Source organism: Rhipicephalus microplus, chromosome 4, assembly GCF_043290135.1.
Source record: "Rhipicephalus microplus isolate Deutch F79 chromosome 4, USDA_Rmic, whole genome shotgun sequence".
Taxonomy (NCBI): Eukaryota; Metazoa; Arthropoda; class Arachnida; order Ixodida; family Ixodidae; genus Rhipicephalus; species Rhipicephalus microplus.
The window spans coordinates 42,496,553-42,517,860 of record NC_134703.1 but is presented as its reverse complement, the minus strand read 5'-3'; the positions used below and the strand labels follow the sequence as shown (position 1 = coordinate 42,517,860).

Here is a 21,308-nt window from a genome sequence, read left to right as displayed (position 1 = left end):
GTGATATCAGTTTAAAAATTCCAGCGAGGTCTCGCGGTGGATCGTGCGCGGCAGTCTACGCACATCGAAACGTCACCTCTCGGCCGCGTCCATGGCGCCATGCGCACGAGCTCCATAGAAAGGGCACGACATGCCGTTGACCCCACGTTGACTCGCTGAAACGTTTTGTTGGCAAACCCTCTCGTTTCTTAGCAGCGAATGCAAACACAAGCAACGCTTGCAAAGTGAGAACAGCCACGGCTCAGTAGCCTCGATCACTGCAGTTGTCGAACACTTCTAACAATCCGTATCGCGTGATGTCGTTTTAAACGTCACAAAAGGATTCTGGCAGATGGCGCAACGGTATGTCCTCACCACCAATAGATTGAGCAAAATCTCCGTACTGCCTAGGTTAGTACCATACAGTAGCCATAAGGTCGCAAGTTATACACATACTTAGAAGGTTACTATGCAAATAATTCCCGCGTAGAGGTTTCCACTAGCAAATGTAGTAATCACGATCTCTTCCTCGCTGCGTGTGTTTCCGGTTTCGCCTATCCAGTAACGATGTCACGTGATCGTGGCGTTCACGAAGGCGACAGACTGTACGTTTCAGATGAATCTGTTTATTTTAGCGTCATTGATGTATTAGCATCATTACCATTGCTTCAAAGAGAGAAGGACGAGCCCTTGAATAGCTAATTCCCCCGTCATGGTGGTCTAGTGGCTAAGGCACTCACTCGGCTGCTGACCCATAGGTCAGGGCATCAAATCCCAGCCGCGGCTACGGCATTTTCAATGAAGGCGAAAATGCTTGAAGCCCGTGAGCTAACACTTAGGTGCACGTAAAAGACCCCAAGATCCCCAAAATTCACGCAGCCCTCCACTACGGCGTCTCTCACAATCATATCGAGATTTTGGGACGTTAAACCCCAATATTTGTTATTAATATTACATTTCCGATTCTTCTTTACATTTCATAGTAATTATTCCGTTCATTTCAATAACATAGTATTTTCGATATTTGGCGATATAAGTTCCCAATAAAGAGCATAACATGGAATAATAACAAAAAACTCAACCGTCCAAGCAGAGCACTTTATTTGGTCTGAGTGGATACGTTCGTGTTTGTTGGTGGTTTGAAAGCGTGGATAACGAAAGTCAGCCGGTGATTCAGCACTCGGCCATCAGCGATTCCTTGAGCTCTCTCGACGAGTATTTTACGTGTCGAGTGAATAAGCTCATACTTCTCTTCGTCATTTATCAGTGGATATATGGGATTCAAGGAAACCATCCGATCTGCAAAATAATTTAGAACAAGCACAATAAACAATTCATCATCTGTGAATATATTAAGGTCTATTGCATGACCAATTACTCTCCAAAAGGTCTCCAGCTGTCGATGTTGGAACTCACAGAATCTCACATTATTTAAAAAGGCATCAGCGCCTCCTTGTGACATTGTAATGTCTGCAGTATGCACTAAAACCCATTTCTATGATTCACATAAGATTCTTGTCCCTCGTTATTGGCGCTGTTTTTTATGTGAATCACGTCGTACCAACTAGCCCAAGCAACCACGTCAGCCATTTTTATGGTAAAATACAATTCACAGAGTTTTTTTTTTTCACCTATCTAGGTAATGAACGCTCTGTGTTGTTTTTCTGCAACTGCTGAACGCGTTATGTAATACTGCAGCGCAGTAAGGTTAAGGTGGGCGTTGAAGTCACTGTCATCACACTGATATATTTTTTATCGTTTACAGACTCCATAGAGCAGGCAGGAGAACAAAGAGCTTAAGGTTTTGAGATAAAAAGATGACACATTACATTCATATGCGATATTGTTGACAGTAAAAAATAATGGATAAATATTATATCATATTGGACTGCCGACGTATGCCATAGGCGTACTTTGTTGTTTATTAGAGGCACGCGAAAACGAAAGTAAACGTAGGCCACAGGCAAGGTACTTATATAAACCGCCTTATGAAAATTGCGATGAATTGTTTCCTCAAAATTTTACGCACTACACGAGCAAACAATGTTGTTATAGAAAGAAGTAGCAAAGGCACCACTATACCAGTTGCGTCGTCTAAGTTTGGTATTTTCACCAATGGCAAGCGCAGTACCTCACAGGCGAGGGGTATTAGGTTCGTCTCGTTGAGGACATCAAGCAAATATAACCTCAACAAGGCAATGTCTGTGCGGTGGGCAGTACGAGGTACTTCCGCTAGCAGAACCTGTTTGCAAAAGGTTCAAAAACAACGCAGCTTTAGTACCATGAAGAGACCTGAGGCACCATATATCATTCATTTCATTATATTATTGAAATGCTAAAAGACATATATATAAAACAAGTTCAAAAAAAGCTAGTTGATGAGAGTGCGAAATGCCAACAGACATACAGCCCCGAAACTAAGTGTAAATGCTAAGTGTTTTAGTTTCCTGATAAATTTGGCTGATACGTAAATATGTTGTCTTTTTTTCTGTATGCGTAGGCATAGTAAACGCTGAGTGCAAACATTTCACCGTCTACTCGCTCAGCCTCAAATGGGTTGAATATAGAACGAACATCTGGGTTTTCACGCACACAACAATGAACCTAACCTAACCTAACCGAATTGAAAATACCGTGGTTATTGAAAATACCATCGTCAAAATTTCCCAAGATTTTCACTGGGGCGTGTCTTCCAATTATATCGTGGTTTTGGGACGTAAAATACCAGATATTATTAAAGAATTGACAGTAAATGAAATCTACTACCTCTGCGTACTTTTTCCACTGTGGTGATTCTGCCAGAGCCATAAAGACCTCCACCATTGGGACACAGCTCTCGAATAAGACAAAGCACTCAGCTCCCGGAGCCATCAGCTTCTCCATGTTTTTCATGGCTCGAGCGTTGTCCTTGACAACGTGCATTAGGTTGAAACAAAACGCACGCGCGAAGCGGCCGTGCTCTGTCACAAACTTGTCCACGTCACCTTCGACGATGTCTAGATGCAGATGACGAATTTTCTCGTGGCTGTGATGGGTCCTAGCGTATTCGAGCATTGCGGGTGAATTGTCGACGCCCACAAGTTCCCGACACTGAGACGAGCAGCGTTTCAGAAGATAGTTGAGGGTGAAATTTCCTGTGCCGCATCCAATGTCAATGAACCGTGGAGCTGGCAGGTTGGCGTCGCTTGCGTTGCCTTCACTGGTTATCGTCGGGGCGAACGCGTTCTTGAAGGTGTCGAGCAACTGCGCATTTGATTCCCATCGCAATTTCATGGTGGCATCGTACACGGCTGGTGACTCCGCTTCGTACCAAGGGTGGCGTGTAGGACTTCTCGAAAATTCGAGTGTGTCCATGACAATAAACCTATCCTACCAGTGTGCTAGAAAAATATTACAAAAAATAATGATTACCATTTGAATCATTATGAAATGCGCGTACCAATTCTATTTCAGTATTTGCATTGTTTGCTAGGACAAAACCAGGAGGGGCACCACACTAATAAAGGTAACTATTGCAGATTTCATGTGAGAACACTACACTGTTTATGGTTAACCTCACGGCTTTTCTTCTATTTTTCTCTCTCTATCTTGGAAACAATCATGTCTTTCGCTTGCTTTGCTGTTTAGAATAACAATAACCAGATGGTAATATTGGGTATGCTACCCTGCCCTCGAATCGGGTAATAGGGGTTTGAAAGAGAGAAAGAGAGATAAAAGTAAACAAGAAAAAACGAAGACACATACGCACACACAAAATAGATTCACTTTCACTGAAAGTCGTTCCCACAGGCCAGTAGTTCGCAAGAAGCCCAGTAGCGCTTGCACGACCTTCTTCTGCGATTATTAGTCTAGTCGATGGCGTACTATACGTTCCTTTATCTGCTAGAATAATACGTCGTCAATACCACCCTTAAAATACGCAACACCGGTCTTCTTCAGGGTTAGCAGATTGCGTGACTGCTGCATTATTGGTTGCGACGCCAGAAAAGTGTCCATCAGCCGTATTTATTTCACTGCCATCTGTACATTTCTTAAAACTGGTATTGATAATTCCATTTCAGTTCCTATTGATCTCTTTGGTTATTACCCCTCTTTACAGCTGCTGCACGTGTCACAAGAAGTTTCGACACACTCATAGTCAACAGAACAGTATATCGTGTCAATCAAGCTGTGGCACGTTACTTTGATTACTATTTTCTCTTCAAACATATACGCCTGATGTCACATATATCAGCACACAGTGTATAGACATGAAACATTCAGGTGTTTTTTTTTTTCATAAAAGCTGCTACAACCACTCTGGCAATATCCAGTTTCATGTATTCCAAATACATCAGTTCACGAAATATCAGTCCATGGTGATACGGGAACGACGTATCTAGACAAACGCGCAGTGGTATACTACTGGTCGGTCCCTAGGTGCGGAATGCTACAATGCATAACGACATCCTGCTACAGCTAACGAATGTTTAGTGCCAAAGATAACGAAAGAAGAGTCTTTTTTGATGCAGTGTCTGCGTCACCGCATGTACGCACTTACATACAAACACAGTCGTTTTTACAATGGCGAAACATTCAGGCCCTTTTAGCTTCAGAACACTAGCATTGTGGCTTCGCCGAACGCAACTTACTACGCGTTCGGTAAGCTAATATCATCTGGTAGACCATTCCACTTCACATTCATGCAGAGTTTCGGGTGAACATTAGGTTGTTGTTCTTTTTTGTTGTTTTAACAGCTACAGTTGTTACGAGATTACAAGGGCCATTTTCGGTGCCGTAGTTTTCCGCCGCCACCGTTCGTGTTCGTAACCGCCATCACTTGAAATTAGAAAAATGAAGAAAAATATTCTAGTATCCGATCTGATTCTGATTTATTTGTCTTATTTTCTGCTTTTATCCTGTCTCTGTAGTGAGCAGCGCCCATCATCATGTTCACGTGAATGTTTATTATTGAATTGTATTGTTCATTCATTTCTCTAACGACCCTTGCAGGGTCAACATATTAATAAACAAACAAACAAACAAATAAAGAGAGTTAACAAGGGTTCTTGAAATTCTGCTCTTCCAGCTGTCGTTGTGACGGTGCAGTGCCTTTTGTACAGGCTTAGACTTTTTTTTTTCATTTCCATTTATCTGCGTTTCCTGTAACCCCATTGAATGGCAACTCATTGTTTTAAAGAGGAAGGGCAGAATGAAACATGGCTGATTTCATATGGCCATTTTTCTTCGGTCCAAGCTGTAATCAGATAATAACAACAGCCGATCACGCCGTGTACTTGTCCGCTAACACTACAGCCATAAGCCTCCGTAACCGCTATCGATTAAAATAAAAGAAAGGCACAAAAAGCTTTCTAAGCTTTCGAAAAGCGTTCAAATTCCGCCGGGCTCTGAACCCGGGCCCTTTGCACAGTCATCGAGTATTCTACCACAAAGTCATGCCGGTGCTTGAAATGCCTTCGGAATCGTCCACCATGGCGTATCTGTGGCTAAGATGCCCGAGTGCTGACGCGAAGGCCACCGGTTCGATCTCAGCCGCGGTGGTCGCATTTTTATGGAGGTGAAACGATAGAGGCGCGTGTGCTGTGCCTTGTCATTGCACGAAAAAAAAAACACCAGATAGTTGATATTTACGAAGCCCTCCACTAATGCGTCTCTCATATTCCTATCGTGGTTTTGGAACATAAAACTCCGATAAAATAAATGCCTCCAAAAAAAAGACCCTATAAAGGCGTCACTGTGGGCAAGGAATCGGGTAATCCGTTCATGCCAACTCATGCTCTTCATCGCTAACACCCGTTCTTTCAGGTGTACTGCAAGGTAGCGTTCTTGGTCCCCTCTTCTTCTTCATATACATTAATGACCTCCCTTCAAACATTTCTTCTCTCATCCGTCTTTTCGCTGATGATTGGGTTGTTTGCCGCGCAATTACCAACCCATATGATTGCTCCATATTACAATGTGATCTCACCGCATACAGAACTGATTTAAATCTTGGCTCATGTCATTGAATGCTTCTAAAACTCTTAATATCTATCTACCGTCGTCATAATCACGTTGTTTATAAATACAGTATAAATAACGACCAGATTTCTACAGTTGATTCGTTTAAATATCTTGGTGTCACTATATCACGTGAACTAACTTGGACATGTCATATTCACCACATCATTAACTCTGGTAATCGTAATCTGGGGTACTTACGCTGTAACCTTTCACTCGCTCCCCCTTCTATTAAAAAAGTTGGCTTCGAAACCTTTGTCCGATCAAAGCTAGAGTATGCGCATGTTATTTCCCATCCTCACCACAATAACCTCATTAACGTCCTCCAGTCTGTCCAGAACCGTGCGGCCCGATTCATACTATTTATCCATAGCCTCAAAAATCTTGGCACTAAAAGCAAACATTAACTAATCCGACCTGGCTAAACGCTTTCAAACCGTACGTGTAAACATTTATCATAAATTCTTCCATTCTTTGCCTTCAGATAACCTATACATCGGAAGAGCTCATGGCATTTTTCGTCACACTCAGTGTAACGCCGTCTATTCAGTGCGAGCCCATACCGCTACCTTTCACCAATCGTTATTCCTACGCACACCCCGAGACTGGAATGCCCTGTCCACCGAGGTCACGACCATCATCGACATCCAAGCATTCAAGCCGCTCATTGAAACTATCCCATCATAACTACCTTCATATTAATAGCCTTTCTATCACCCACTCCCTTATGTAGTATTACAACTGGGACCTTTGAGGTAATAAAATGAATGAATGAATGAATGAATGAATGAATGAATGAATGAATGAATGAATGAATGAATGAATGAATGAATGAATGAATTGCACTATGAGTGCGTCGATGAATGCTTCCGTCCCATTAAAGTTGTTTAGCCAGAACTTTTCGTTGTCAACAGCCACGGCACAAAGTACTCAAAACGCCGCACAGAGGAGTTGCGGATGCCGTGATTTTTCGTAGAATGACCAATGCTGCAAAGTTGGCACTTCTTTGTACTTCACAAAAATTATGGTTAATTCTGGTTCAGTTGGTGCCATAAGGTGTACCTACCTGTAGTAGTTGCCCAATGAGAATTAGCAAACCGCTCTAAAAAGACCGCTTCTCCAGGTTTCACTGTGTCTTTGCTGTCTGTTTCTCGCACGGCCGGCTGGCTTTTTGTTCGGCGTTGTTTACGTTTTCGATCAGGGGATCTGACCCGCGTGGGTTTGACTGCAGGTCATAAAACAGCATTCCGTGGCGTGGCGCCGAGATACGCAGAACTTGCGTATATACTTAAAATATGACGTCAAAGGGCCCCTCATAACAAGCTATCCTTTAGCAGTGATTTTTACCCTGGCTTAGAGATATACTCCAAAAAACAAGTATGAAGCAACGAAATCAAGATAAGACGTCAAGATCAGTACCGAAACACGGACTTATTTGAGACGAGACGGTGTACTGCTTCGCGTTTTATCGGTGCTCGCTCCCCGTGCGTCTATGTCAATAGCTATGACATGTCAGCACTTCTACCTGGCATGTCAAAGAAACTTAAATGTTCGAGTGAGCAGATAAAGAAATGGCAGTTCCTGCTGAACGCATAAACATTACTAATAACATCAAAAATAATAATAATATTAATAATAATATTTATTATTATTATTATTATTATTATTATTATTATTATTATTATTATTATTATTATTATTATTATTATTATTATTATTATTATTATTATTATTATTATTATTATTATTATTATTATTATTATTATTATTATTATTATTATTATTATTATTATTATTATTATTATTATTATTATTATTATTTGTAGTAGTAGTAATGTGTGGCATTTTGCGTTCCCAAACGAAGATATCAGAGGCTCCGTAGTGGAGGGCTCTGGAAATTTCGACCGTCTGTTGTTTTTTAGCGTGCTCTGACATTGTCCAGTGCACGGCCTCTACCATTTCGCCTCCATCGAAATGAGATTCCCGTGGCCCTCGCGATCTTCTGATTAGCAGCCTGAAGGCCGTTTCACATGACACAAAAAGTGGCTATTTTCAGGCTGCGAATTCACTCGCAGCGAAAAAAAGGGCAGTTCGCTCCCGCCGCAGCGGTCCGCGGCGGTCCGCGACCTTCGAATAACGCGTTCGAGCATCGAACGCGTTATTCGAAGGTCGTAAGTTCGATTCCTGCTCACGGCTGGTTATTTTTTCATCCACTTTTCTTTCTTCTGTTTCAGTAGGTGCTCTCTTTTTTCACCTAACTATAAGTGAACTTCGCTAATATCACATCCGTGTTTGTCGGTGATGGACGTGGACCCCCACGGACGTCCGCCAGTTACGGCGGCGTCGGCGGTGGCCGCATCCAGGAAGCGTGCGGGACTCTACAGCGACTACGACAGCGAGAGCACTCTTGTTTACTCAATGAGCAGTGAATAGCCCTCTGACGATGACGATTTTAAGCTGGTGCTGAGCCGTAAAGCGAAGAGGCGGAACGTCAGACCATCTTCGTCTTCGAGTACGTTGAACGACAGTGTGCCAAGGAGACCCGTGGCAAACACTATCCTTTTTGCCCCTGAGGTACCGGACGGTAACTAGAAGCGCCCCAACAGGCAATCTGTTTCGGTGATGCTGGAAGGAGTCGTGCCAAACGAGATCATAGACATCAGAGTGAACACACGTAAGAACGTATTGGCCATCGATGCTTTTACATGATGCGGCACTTAATATACTGCGCAACGTCAACGAGTTGGGGGGAATGAAAGTTCGCTCCTACATTCCTGTGAGCTCTAACGTCGTCACTGGAGTCATCTATGATGTGCATACTGCCATTGCCAGCTCCGACTTCGATGTTCTGGCCAAACCGGCCCATGAAGCCAGCGTCATCGTAAAAGTTGTCCGTTTGGAAAACTCACGCTGCTTGAAGATCATGTTCAAGGGCAACTCTCTTCACAAGTAAAGATGGGCTATTTTCGGCATTCTGTGCAACCTTTCGTACCGAAGCCCTTACAGTGTTATAAGTGCACGAAGTTGGGCCACGTAAGAAGCGTATGCGAAAATAAGACGGTGTGTCCTCGTTGCGCGGAAGCCCAATCTGCGGATGACTGCGAAGCAACTGCCCGCAAATGCTCGAATTGTCATAAGTCCAATGCAGCTTCGTCAAAAGAATGCCCCAAAATCCAAAGAAAAATAGCGGTATAAAAACAAATGGTCAGAGACAATTCGTCGCATCGAGAGGCTGCCAGGAGCGTCCGAAAGAGGAGTCATCGTCGCCGCAGTTCATCAAAGAATGCCGCAGACGCTGCATCGAAAGCGCCACTCCACCACCCTTCTCTTCCACCGCCCTTGCCTCCCAGACCGAAGGCGGCAAGCGCGGTCAACAAACCAACGAGCAGCACTGTTGCAGATGAATCAGTTTGGCCTTCATTGCCGAAATCACAGCCTCCTGCAAATTCCAAGCGCACATCGACCATTACATCACTCCATCCAGCCGCTGACAAGCTCCCTGAGGATGACAGAAGTCATTAGAATGTTTCGAACACTGCTGGATGCCATGCGAAAGCTGTGCAGCAGCCTGAAGTCTCCACTCGCTCAGAGTGCACTACAAGTACTGAATGCTCTAAGTCCAGAATTTGCAAGTCTCCAGTAGCAACCATGGCTCGACCAATTTTCTCCTTCCGCAACGAGGTCCGACAAGCGTCGATAATGCAGTGGAACGCGAGATGCCTGAGATCCCGCATCTCTTCATTCCGTCAGTATATATTCCTGAATCGTTTTCCTATAATAGTTATATGTGAACCAAACGTGCAACAACCTCCTAGAGTATCAGGGTATGAATCTTTCGTTTCTTCAACGTGCGAGGAACGCAGCAAGGTGGTTGTTAACATTCGCACAGATTTCACATATGTGCATCACGCAGTTCAACCGCATGATGACAATGAATATGTCTGCCTACGTGTTATAAAGGAAAAGGTGTCATTCACACTCATTGGTGTCTACATATCACCATCCGGACGATTTGAACAAGACCGACTACGAGACATACTGACAACAACTACGGGCCCGTGGGTTATAGCTGGAGACTTCAACGCACGTCACTTAATCTATGGTAGTTCGACGATCAACGCTAAAGGGAGAAACCTTCGTGTCATTCGCCTCCAAGCATGACCTATGTTTCTTAAATGATGGCAGTCGTACATACCTGCGGGGCCTTACGTACAGCAGTTGCCTCGATTTGACTCTGGTATCCAGAAACTTTCGGTTGCAAGTGCACTGGTTTTCAGACATCGAAATGCATGGGAGTGACCACATTCCAACTTATATGCGAATAAGGGGTCTTACTAACTCCTCTCCTAAGACCACAATACAAAGAATTCATTGGTCTGAATTTCAGCGACTCATGGAAAATACATGCCGTGAAGAACCTGACCAGTACTTGGAGGATGTCATCAAAGAGGCAATGAGGGAAGCTTCCTGTCTCCTCCCGTTCACCAGCAAGCGTTGAGATTTCGACGTTCAACTGGAAAAACTGCGCGCGCTTCGCTGAAGGACGGAAAGGAGATACAGGCGGACTAAACCAATATGCGACTGGAGGCTGGCACGACGCATACAGAAAAAAGCCCAACGACGTTTAGACAAACTTGAACAGGAATGCTGGAAATCATTCTGCGAATCATTGGATCCTCGAAAGCCGTTGTAACGCATCTGGAGCCCTATTCGTGGCCTACGCTCGACTCCCCAACAAAGACATCCTTTCATGGCTTTAGCCCTACATTTAGCCCCCACCCCCCCAACTTGAAGTGGCAAATGAGTTTTGTACCGAATCGCTGGTGTGTCCGCCTTGTCCGCTAGCACCATTAGGAGTGTTATGCCTGAACCCCGCATCTCTGAAATGGACAATCTTTTCGCTATAGAAGAATTTGACGGATCTTTGGCGGCTTCCCGACGATCATCTTCACCAGGACCCTATGGCATCACCTACGCTGCTCTAGCCAACCTTCAAAAGGAGGCAAGGGGACAGTTGTTAAGCTATTACAACCACTCATGGCAGGCGGGCATTGTTCCCCAGGATTATAAGATAAGTCGACTTGTGCCACTACTCAAAGCAGGAAAGTCACCATTTGATATGACATCATTTCGCCCTGTTGGCCTCGCAAGTTGCGTAGGAAAAGTCATGGAAAGGATGATACACGCCTAGAATGGTACCTCGAGCGCTACAATGTATACCCAAACTGCATGACGGGTTTTCGGCGAGGTAAGTCATCTCTTGACAACGTGATTGATCTCACAACATTCATTCAGCAACAGAAGAGCCTCAAGTGCATACCACTAGCACTGGCACCTCGACGTCAAGGGGGCTTATGATAACGTAACACATAAAGCCATCCTAGACTAGTTGGAAGCTGTCGGAATCGGTGGTCGGATGTTCTAATGGATCCAGGATTATTTGACGAGAAGGTCCTTTTTTGTACAAACCTCAGATGGACCTACCACCAATTGCTATACGTCCCGTGGCGTCCCTCAGGGCGCCGTATTAAGTCCCACTTTATTGAACCTCGTGATGGTAGGACTTCGTGAAGTTTTGCCAAGTACTATCCTAATATCCATGTATGCTGACGATATTTGTCTATGGACTTGGGCTGTAACTCGTCTACAAGTAGGTGCAAGAGTCCAGCAGGTGGCCACCCTTACATGCTCATATCTTCACAAGCAAGGTCTTTCCGTCTCAACGAAGAAATGTGCATTGGTTGCGTTAACTCGCAGAGCCATCACACAACACCCCGTTACCATCAACGGAGAAAATATTCCATACCAGAAGAACCATCGCTTCCTGGGTGTGATTATTGACGGGGACCTTTTGTGGAGTGCCCACTGCAATCACCTGAAAAGAAGGCTAACTTCCATTGTCCATATAATGCTGTTCCTCTGTGGAAAATCTTGGGGCACATCGATAATGTCAATGATGCAGCTATACAGGGTACTGTTTCTGGGATTTTTGCACTACAGCTTGCCGTTACTGGCAAGTACGTGCAAGACGAACATCCGCACCCTCGAAAGTCTGCAAGGACAAGCACTAGGCGTGTGCTTAGGATGGCCGCGATGCACCTCAACCTACGGGGCAATTATGATCGCAAGAGAGCATCCAATTCAAACATACATCACAACTGACAATTTAGGAGCCCACATAAGACACCTCTGCCGAGTTCCTGGTCACCATGTTGCAGTGTTGCCACTTAAAAGACCTCAAGCGATGTTTTCAAAGATTATTTCTGCCCATAGAGAATGCCTTCCTTCTGTCTTCACTCCAGCAACAAGACCAGCGTCACCTCCGTGGTCCCTACAACAACCACAGGTGTGCCTTACTATTCCGGGAATAACAAACAAGAGCCGTCTTTCAACAGTGGTCCTACGACAGGTGACATTGTCGCTACTCAACGAAAAATACGGCCAGAGGACCCACATTTACACCGATGGATTGGTCTCGGCTGACAGCTCCACAGGTGCTGTTGTCATCCCTACGTACCAGGTCACTATAAAGTTCAAACTGTCGCATAGGACAACATCCACAGCAGCGGAGCTTGCCGCCTTACGTGCTGCTCTACTTTATATCGCGGAAGCCCGACCTCAAAAATGGGCTGTGTTCTGCGACTCCAAGGCATCCCTTCAGAGCTTGCAATCAGCTTTACGACAAAGGGAGCATCAACAACTAGTGAATGAAATAAGAGAAGTGATTCACGAAGTTTTATCGAAAGGACATGACATGGTGTTCCAGTGGTTACCGGGACATTGTGGTATTGTCGGTAATGACCTTGCTGCTAATGCTCCCGATCCACCCACGCGGACGCCCAGACAACCCCAATTCCATTGTCGAGAACCGACGCTGCAAGGGGCCTTCACTCGTTCGCTAACACCATGTCGGAAACTTGGCAGAGTGACCCCAGTGTCAGGAACCACCGCCTACACAAATTGGACCCATCGAGAAAGCTTAAAGTTCTATCGGACCTCTCCCGCCAGGATGCAACTTTACTGTGCCACCTGCGGTTAGGAGTAGCTTTTACAAAGGCGTACTCCTTTCGCATAGGAATGGCGGATAGCTCCTGATGTGAATCGTGTGACACTGACGAGACAATAGAACATCTACTGTGTTCATGTGATTGTTTTGCGAGCGAACGCAACTTCCTACGCGAAACATTAGAGACACTAGACAGTAGACCTTTTTCCGAAGCGAAGATCCTTGGCTCATGACTCTTAGCGTCGCTGGCCACTAAAGCGACGTGGGCATTGCTAAGTTTTCTAACGACGACCGGACTACGCGACCGCTTATAAGCGTGCAATGGACAAGGTAACATCGACACATACGCTGCCCTTCACTTCTCTCTCTTTTCTCCTTTAATCCCCTCACCCCTTCCCCCAGTGCAGGGTAGCAAACCAGACGTGCGTCTGGTTGACCTCCCTGCCTCTCATTTCTTTCCTTCCTCTTCTTCCTCCTCCTCCTCCCTTGAGCGCTTGGGGTTCAAATCTAGCAGTACAGTAAAACAGCGCCTATACCGACGATCAGCTAACTGCAAGAACTATCACTCTTTCGAAGCTTCAGCAAGTTGTTTTTGAACAAACTGCGGTCTAATGCAGCAAAGCCTTAAAAACTTCCGTAGTCGCCTCAACGATGCTTAAACTATTATTATACAGTGGTAGCCAATTTACCGCGGAAACATCGGTACAATTGAAGCACGTGATTTGCTTAATGTTGCTTTCTTTTATTCCTGCAACGATTGGGGGGACATTGATGTTCTTTTTTTTCGTATAAGTCTAAGCAGAGGCTGATGATTTAATTATTCCCTGAAAATTGTGAGCTTTCATTACAAGTGCGTTCACTGTGCCCAATTGAACAATGTTTTTGTTCTTTCATTCCTGTTCTTAATAATGTGAAGCACAATTTTTCCATCATTAGTGTAATTCTTCCCTTCCCAAGTAGATGATTGCTAATCGATTTGCTGCCAATTGTCCCGACCAACTGTAGACTGCAAAAAATGTCACCAAGGGCTGATGAACTCGGCGATCAATATTTTCCGGGTGACAGCTGTGCACGTCGGACCCTAATTACGTGGCAGGCCTGGTGCGACGCAGCAAGATATTGATGGCGCCAATCTCTCTGCTTAGTGCAAATACAGGATGACAGTGCTAATGACGAAGCCCTCGAAAGGACACCACTCTGTCTTCGGAGCAAGGCTGCTTGTTACAACATGTTGGGGTGCACGTCCACTCCTTTGTACATTATAAGGGGACAGAAAAATCGGTCTTCGGTGGCTAAGCAATGTGTGCGGCACACTATGAAAAAAAAAGCGATCCCAAATAAAAGTTTAAATTATGTAATCCTGTAGAAAGCGTAACTGTGCATTCAGTAAAGATCTAATAATGTTCATTGAACAAGAGGGCAAATTAGCAGTGATGAAAAGGAAATTTTTGTTAACCTCTTGGAATTTTCGGACCGCGATTCAGGACAGTTTCAGGCCCCCAAATAAGTCACCGCATTCTATTTCAGCTGGTTTGGCCGGGGAAAAAGCCTGGAGAGTAAATGCTCAGCTGTTTTGTATTCGAAAAAATGTCCTAAACATTTAACTTTAGAAGTTTATTTCATCTGAAAAAAGAAGATCGTGCACATGTTTTTACTTCACTGTACCCATTGGCAAGCACGCTTCAAATTTAACGAAGCGTCTTGTACAGTGTGCACGTTCATTTTGAATATGCATTCACCCCTAAGCTAAGTAAGTTAACAAACCTGTGATGTTAAATGTCGCTTTCAATCAGCGATACCACCTGCTAGCTTGCTTTACGTTATCCTTACTTCGCGAGGCATACTTGTTATATCTTCGTTATCATTTTTTTGGTGTTACGTCCTAAAGCCGCAGTATTATTATGAGTACTGCCTCTGTGGAGGGCTTCAGAAATTTTGACTGCCTAGGATTGCATAACGTGCCCCTGAATATAGGTACTCGGCCCTCAAGAATTTCCGCCTTCATCGAAAAGGTTATGGCAGCCATGATACAATGGGGCTGTAAACGAGAGGGGGGAATGAGCACTCACTAGCAAATGCCGCCAGCGTCGGCATTGCGAGGCAGAGACAAGGGAACCCAGTAGAGGAGAGAGGGGAAGCGGTGTGCTGTATTGGTGGTCCCGACACCGGATTGAGTTCGACAATAGGACACGTCGCATCTAACCGTATTTGAATACGCTGAGAAAGCACAAGCGTGCTTTATTCAGTCTGCAGATCAGTGGAGAGGTTCGCCTCTGTTGGTTTGAAAGCGTGGATAACGAAAGTAAACCGGTAATTCCGCACCCGGCCTTCGGTGATTCCTTGGGCTCTCTCGGCGAGAATGTTTCGTGTCGATTGAATGAGCTCATCCTTCTCTTCGTCTTTGATAAGTCGGTAGATGGGATTGTAGGAAACGATCCGGTCTGCGAAAGAATTTAGGAGAAGCATGGTGATCAATAAGTCATCTCTAAATACATTTACGTCCATAACTTGACAGCGGACTCTCCGAAAGGTACCCAGTTTTCGATGTTAGAACTCTCAGGACGACAGTTTTTTTCAAGGATATTGAAAAAAAAACAAATGTAACTTTGTAATGTCGGCAGTATGCACTGCAACCTATTTTGGTGATCGTATTCTATATACTAGATTTTTGAGTGTAACCAGACTGATAGACCCTCTGCCTCTGCGTTATTCTTCAACAACTGATGTGCACGTAATCTACTCTAAAAATGAGGAGGGTTAAGATTGGTGTCGGCGCATATAATGACACTTTCGCCAACACTCATCATATTTCTATACTAACGTTCGAAAGCTCGTGTTGAGAATATTTTGGTGTGCGTGACACTGTCGGTTACAGTGTCGTGGATCATGTGCAAAAAATCGTAATTGTTTCCGTGATCAAAAATTCAAAATTTTGCCAATTAAACGACTAAACTCATCCCAAAGATGAAGCTTAAGCATCCTCCGAGTGTCTTCTCTTTTCGCTCGTTTACTGATCCCATCGGGAAACCAGAGTTGTTGAGAGCTGAATGTTTTGAGGCAAATCATTAACGCATACCGCTTATAACATAATGGACTGCCGACATATTATACCATAATGGACTGCCGACTTATGCCCCCGGCAAAGTTATTTAATAGCCACACGCGAAAGCGAACGTATTCCACGTTCGAGCCACCTATACCCACTCAAGCAAGCAGTGTTGTTATAATAGAAAGAAGCTTTAAAGCTATTGCTTTACCTGTTGCGTCGTCTAAGTTTGGTGTTTCGACCACTGGCAATCGCAGAACTTCGCATGCGAGAGGTTTTAGGTTCGTCTCGTTTAAGACAGGCCACAACTGCGCCCTCAACGAAGTGATGTCCGTGCAGCAAGCTGTGCTAGGAACCCTCTCTAGCAGGACCTGTTTGCATAAATTTCAAATAAAAGCGCATATTTGTTTGTACGAAGAGATACTTCACACAATATATAATGCATAACATTGCTGATATGTTGATGGGCTAATAGATGAAACAAGTTTTAACTGCAAATTGATAGATTTTTGAAAAATATACAGACATCTACGACGAACGCGAAATGTAATTGCCCAGAAATTGTGGCTCTTTGATAGTTTAATCTCGTTGTTTAGTTTGCTGTTTTTCTGCTTTTCTATTCATATCATAGGAAGCATTGGCTTTAAACATAGCAACGTCTACTAATTCAGCCTTAAATATAAGTATTACATACAACAAACACTTGCGCGACCACCGATACGTAAGAATCAATATAATGTAACAAAAGTGACAATAACAAGCAGAAACACTGCTCACTCTGATTTTTTTTTATTGATACTTGTTGAAATATTACCTCTGCATACTTTTTCCATCGTAGTGAACCTGCCAGAACCATAAAGACCTCGAATATTGTGATAGAGTTCTCGAATACGATAAAGCACTCTGCTCCCGGTGTCATCAACTTCTCCATGTTTCTGAAAGCTCGAGCTTTGTCCTTGATCTAGTGCATTGAGTTGAAATAAAACAAACGTGCGAAGAGACCGTGCTCTGTCACAAATCTGTCCACGTCACCTTCAACGATGTCCAGATTCTCGTAACGAATCTTCTCGTGGCTGTGATGTATCCTCGCGTATTCCAGCATGGCGGGCGAATTGTCGACGCCTACAAGTTCTAGGCACTGACAGAAGCAGCGTGGCAGAAGATAGTTGAGGGTGAAATTTCCTGTGCCGCATCCAATGTCGATGAACCGTGGAGCTGGCAGGTTGTCGTCACTTGCGTTGGTTTTACTGGTTAGCGTCGGAGCAAACGCGTTCTTGAAGGTGTCGAGCAACCGTGCATTCGATTCCCTGTACATTCCCATGGTAGCGCTGTACACGTTTGGTGATTCTGGTTCGACTAAAGGACGGTGTGTGGGCCTTTCCGATAATCTGATCGTATCCATGACAATTACCCGAAATGCCTGAATGCCAGAAGAAAAAAAAGTCAGAAAAAGCAAGTAGTCCTTGCATCTTGATGAAACACGCGTCCTATTTGTATTCCAGTGTTTGCATTGTTTGCTATGACTAAATCACGTCTGACACCACACTAAGGCAAGTAGCAACTATGGCGAACTTTATGTAAGAACACTACACTGTGAAAACTTAGAAACAACCAGTGTTCCATGTGCTTTGCTGTTGAGGATAACAATCACCTTAAATACATATGAGCTAGCGTAATATGTCGACCCTGTGAGAGCTAGAATACGCACCACAGGTCTTCTGCAAAGTTAGGAGACAATAGGTCTACCATATTATTTGTTTTGTTGCCAGAAAAGGGCCCCTGTACCGTGTTCATTTCACTGCCGTGTATTTTCTGCCTCCCTGCAGCTGGGATCACAAATTCAATTTCCTGTCGTCTACTTATCCGATCAATTTTGTAATTACCGGCTTTACACAGCTGCTGCGTGCGTCACAGGAAGGTTCGACACACGCAAGGTAAAAAAAAACAGTACGACATCTAAACAATACTGTGGCACATTACTGAGATTCCCCCTTTTTTTAAATGCATACACTGAATGTCAAGCGTATCTACCCACAGCGCTAAAACAGGAAACACTCAGATGTTTTATTCATTACAGTTGGTACAGCAGCTAAAGCAATAGCCGATTGCATGTATTTTCTATACAGCCGATCACGTCACCTTAACCCAAGTGATACCGGAATGACGTAGTCAGAGAAACGTGCAGTGGTATAACTTAATACTGGTGTGTGCATAAGTGCGTAATGCTACAATGCATTGCAACGTCCTTCTAAACATAGCGAATGCAGACTGTCGAAGAAAATGAAAAAAAAAAGAAGTGTCTTTTCTGGTGCAGATGATTGATTGATATGTGGGGTTTAACGTCCCAAAACCACTATATGATTATGAGAGACGCCGTAGTGGAGGGCTCCGGAAATTTAGACCACCTGGGGTTCTTTAACGTGCACCCAAATCTGAGCACACGGGCCTACATTTCCGCCTCCATCGAAAATGCAGCCGCCGCAGCCGGGATTCGAACCCGCGCCCTGCGGGTCAGCAGCCGAGTACCTTAGCCACTAGACCACCGCGGCGGGGCTTTTCTGATGCCGTGCATGCCTTATTGCACATGCGCACCTATACGCACAAACATTGTCGTTTGACAATGGTGAAATTTTTAAGCTGTTTTTGCTTCAGGACGCTAGCATTATCGGCTCGCATAAAGTAACCTAGATAATACACGATCGGTGGGCTTACTTCAACTATCAGTGCGTTCTCCTTCGCATACATACAGATTCTCGCGTATACATCAAGTAATTCAAGTTCAGAGCGCAGCTCTGAAGTGTTCGTTCCTGTCTTGCGCGCATCACCATCACCACTTCTGCCGGCGTCGGCGGTGCAACCGAGGGACTTAAAAAACTAAACGAAGGAACAAATACCCAGGGTCGATGGGGATGTGAATTCGGGCCCTATGCTTGGCAGTTGAATACTCTACTACAGAGCCACGATGGTGCTGATAGCTCGTTTGAAATAAAAAGCGTATAAATTGCCATGTCGAGCAGGAAATAGTGTTAACATATGTAATGCAGCGTAACATAATAGTAAAATAACAACGAAGCATCACACCTTGTTGATTGAGCAAGACATGTGGGCTTTAACCTTTTCCCCTCCACTCCTACATGCTGAGCGATACTTCTTCATTGTCATCAGACACAAAGAGCATCAAAAAATATACTGCACATGATTCATTACTGATCGGTATCACATGCTTTATTTATTAGTAGAGAGAAGAATAATGGCACAGTGGTTGCTATTTTTATACTTCAAAAAATTATGGCTTAAAGCGTAGTCACTACCTTCCGGAAAGAGAAAACTTCAAAAGCAGTGGACACGGATGGGAAAACAACAAAGATGAGCGCAGGCTATCAATTGAAGGTTTATTAAAGACGATAGTCCTTCTTGGAAACCTTCGACGCAAAAACTTTGGTCTGTCTGTCCATTTGTCTGTTTGTCTACCCTTAACGCTACCCGGTACTATAAACGGCACCAGCCGATACCCCGAACGGCTTACCCCATCCACAGCGCCCACCAATATTGCTCAAAATACAGCGTGCCTACTTTTGTGATTGTAAATTAAAAAGCACTTATTGCGCATATCTTAGGCACCATAACAACACGTCAATGTTATGTATCTATTTTTCACTGGAAAATGTATACATACGTAATTTTAACGATCGTAGCCCTTATAACGCTGCGCTGGCCATGCAACGCTTGCACGAAACGGCAAGTGTTTTCAACGCTTTGCTAACACGACACGGTGGCGGCACCTACCCGCCGCCTTGCGTTTTACACCTTATCACCTCAGAGACGGGCGCGTACAGCGCGCGCTCTGTTTTCCAGGATAACTGCCAGATATCGCTAGTGTCTAACGTGTGACTGTACTTGATGCACTCATTCGCCTCCGCTGCATGCTCGAGACACTATAACGTAGCGCCTCCAAAATACCATTCACCGACTTTCATGCACAGAACATCAAATAAACGTTTTGCTCACTCTCTCCACACGCAAGATGTCTTTCGACGACATATACAGATTAGCACGCAGATACGGGGCCAATTTTTATCACGAACTCAATTTATATCTGACAAACCAGAAAAAAAAGAAGAAAGCAAGGTTAGCATTTCAACAAATGACAAATTTCATATACCCGAAGCACGAGGCAGAGTATCAAATTCATAATATACCCGAAGCACGAGGCAGAGTATCAAATTCATAACACGCATTAGCCATTTACCAGATACCAGTCTTTTCCCCGTCCGTGATTTCTACCGTGCAGTATACTTTGATCATGTAGCACCAACTGGCCCAATCGTCTTTATTAATTTGCCGCTATGGCTGTGCGGCAATGGCCTTGCACTGCTGAGTTTGCTTCTGTACTACGACTGCTGCGTTTCGATGAAACAGGAAGGAAAGAGTGCCTGTGTATGCACATTTAGTTGTCCATTGGTGAACTTAGCTCACCAGAAGTAATTCACTCTCCTCTTCAATAGCGAGTGTCTGATAATAATATTTACTTTTCCTAAACGACAGCATTTCATTTGGTTTTGGGAACACCATTCAGTGAAGCGGTTGCTGCTTGTTTGTCTGCTCGTTAGCATTTAATTCAAGCTGGAATTTCATGGAGAGAGAGGGAGCTGGTACTTTTTTTGCTGTAGCTATAGGACGGCAGAGACGAAGACAAAATATGCTGCAGTACTCATTCACGTCTCTAAAATGGCTTGCTTCATTCCTCCCTTACTCGCTTGCCTCAGTTGCATCGCTGAAAATGCCAGCCTTTGCTGTGCTTGACTTAAAATAAAATTTGAAGTTTATAACTCAGGGCCCAATACATACACTTTTCAGTTTACCTTTGTTAATTTTTTGATGTCATAAACAACAACCCTACCCCTCTTCCCGGGCCGAGCAGTGATACGTAACAGCTTTTGTCGGTGAAACATGAATAGATCAAAATAGATAAATAAGGGCGCGTGGCAACTGCGCGTGGAACTACTACTAAAAAGAAGTTCAAACTAATTACATAATCATAAAACCCGAGTTCTTATTGAACAGAGCTGCTCAATTTCAACCCTTTTTTTCAGAACTGCGTCTTTATCTTCTAAATTGCAAGCGCAACGTAATGTGAAAATGTTTATCGTGCAAACGTCATAGCAGCGTCAACACATTTGAGTTTTTATGGTAATCATGAACAATGTCTCAAACGCGAGAATAGCGTAAGAATTATGTTGTGTTTATTGAGTTAAGACAGCATGTTGACACTCTAAA

The 21,308-nt window shown here is 44.1% G+C and overlaps 1 protein-coding gene across 1 annotated transcript; it reads right to left on the bottom strand.

Moving 5' to 3' along the window:
* Positions 1 to 1,078: 1,078 nt before the first annotated feature.
* LOC142814350 (uncharacterized) lies at positions 1,079 to 7,176 on the bottom strand. Its single transcript, XM_075893040.1, has 4 exons — positions 7,046 to 7,176; positions 2,746 to 3,359; positions 2,062 to 2,221; positions 1,079 to 1,278 (listed from the first exon to the last, which is right to left on the bottom strand). Exons 2-4 carry the CDS (start codon positions 3,331 to 3,333, stop codon positions 1,079 to 1,081), a joined length of 948 nt encoding a protein of 315 aa, XP_075749155.1. The 5' UTR covers positions 3,334 to 3,359; positions 7,046 to 7,176.
* Between the last annotated feature and the right edge of the window lie 14,132 nt (positions 7,177 to 21,308).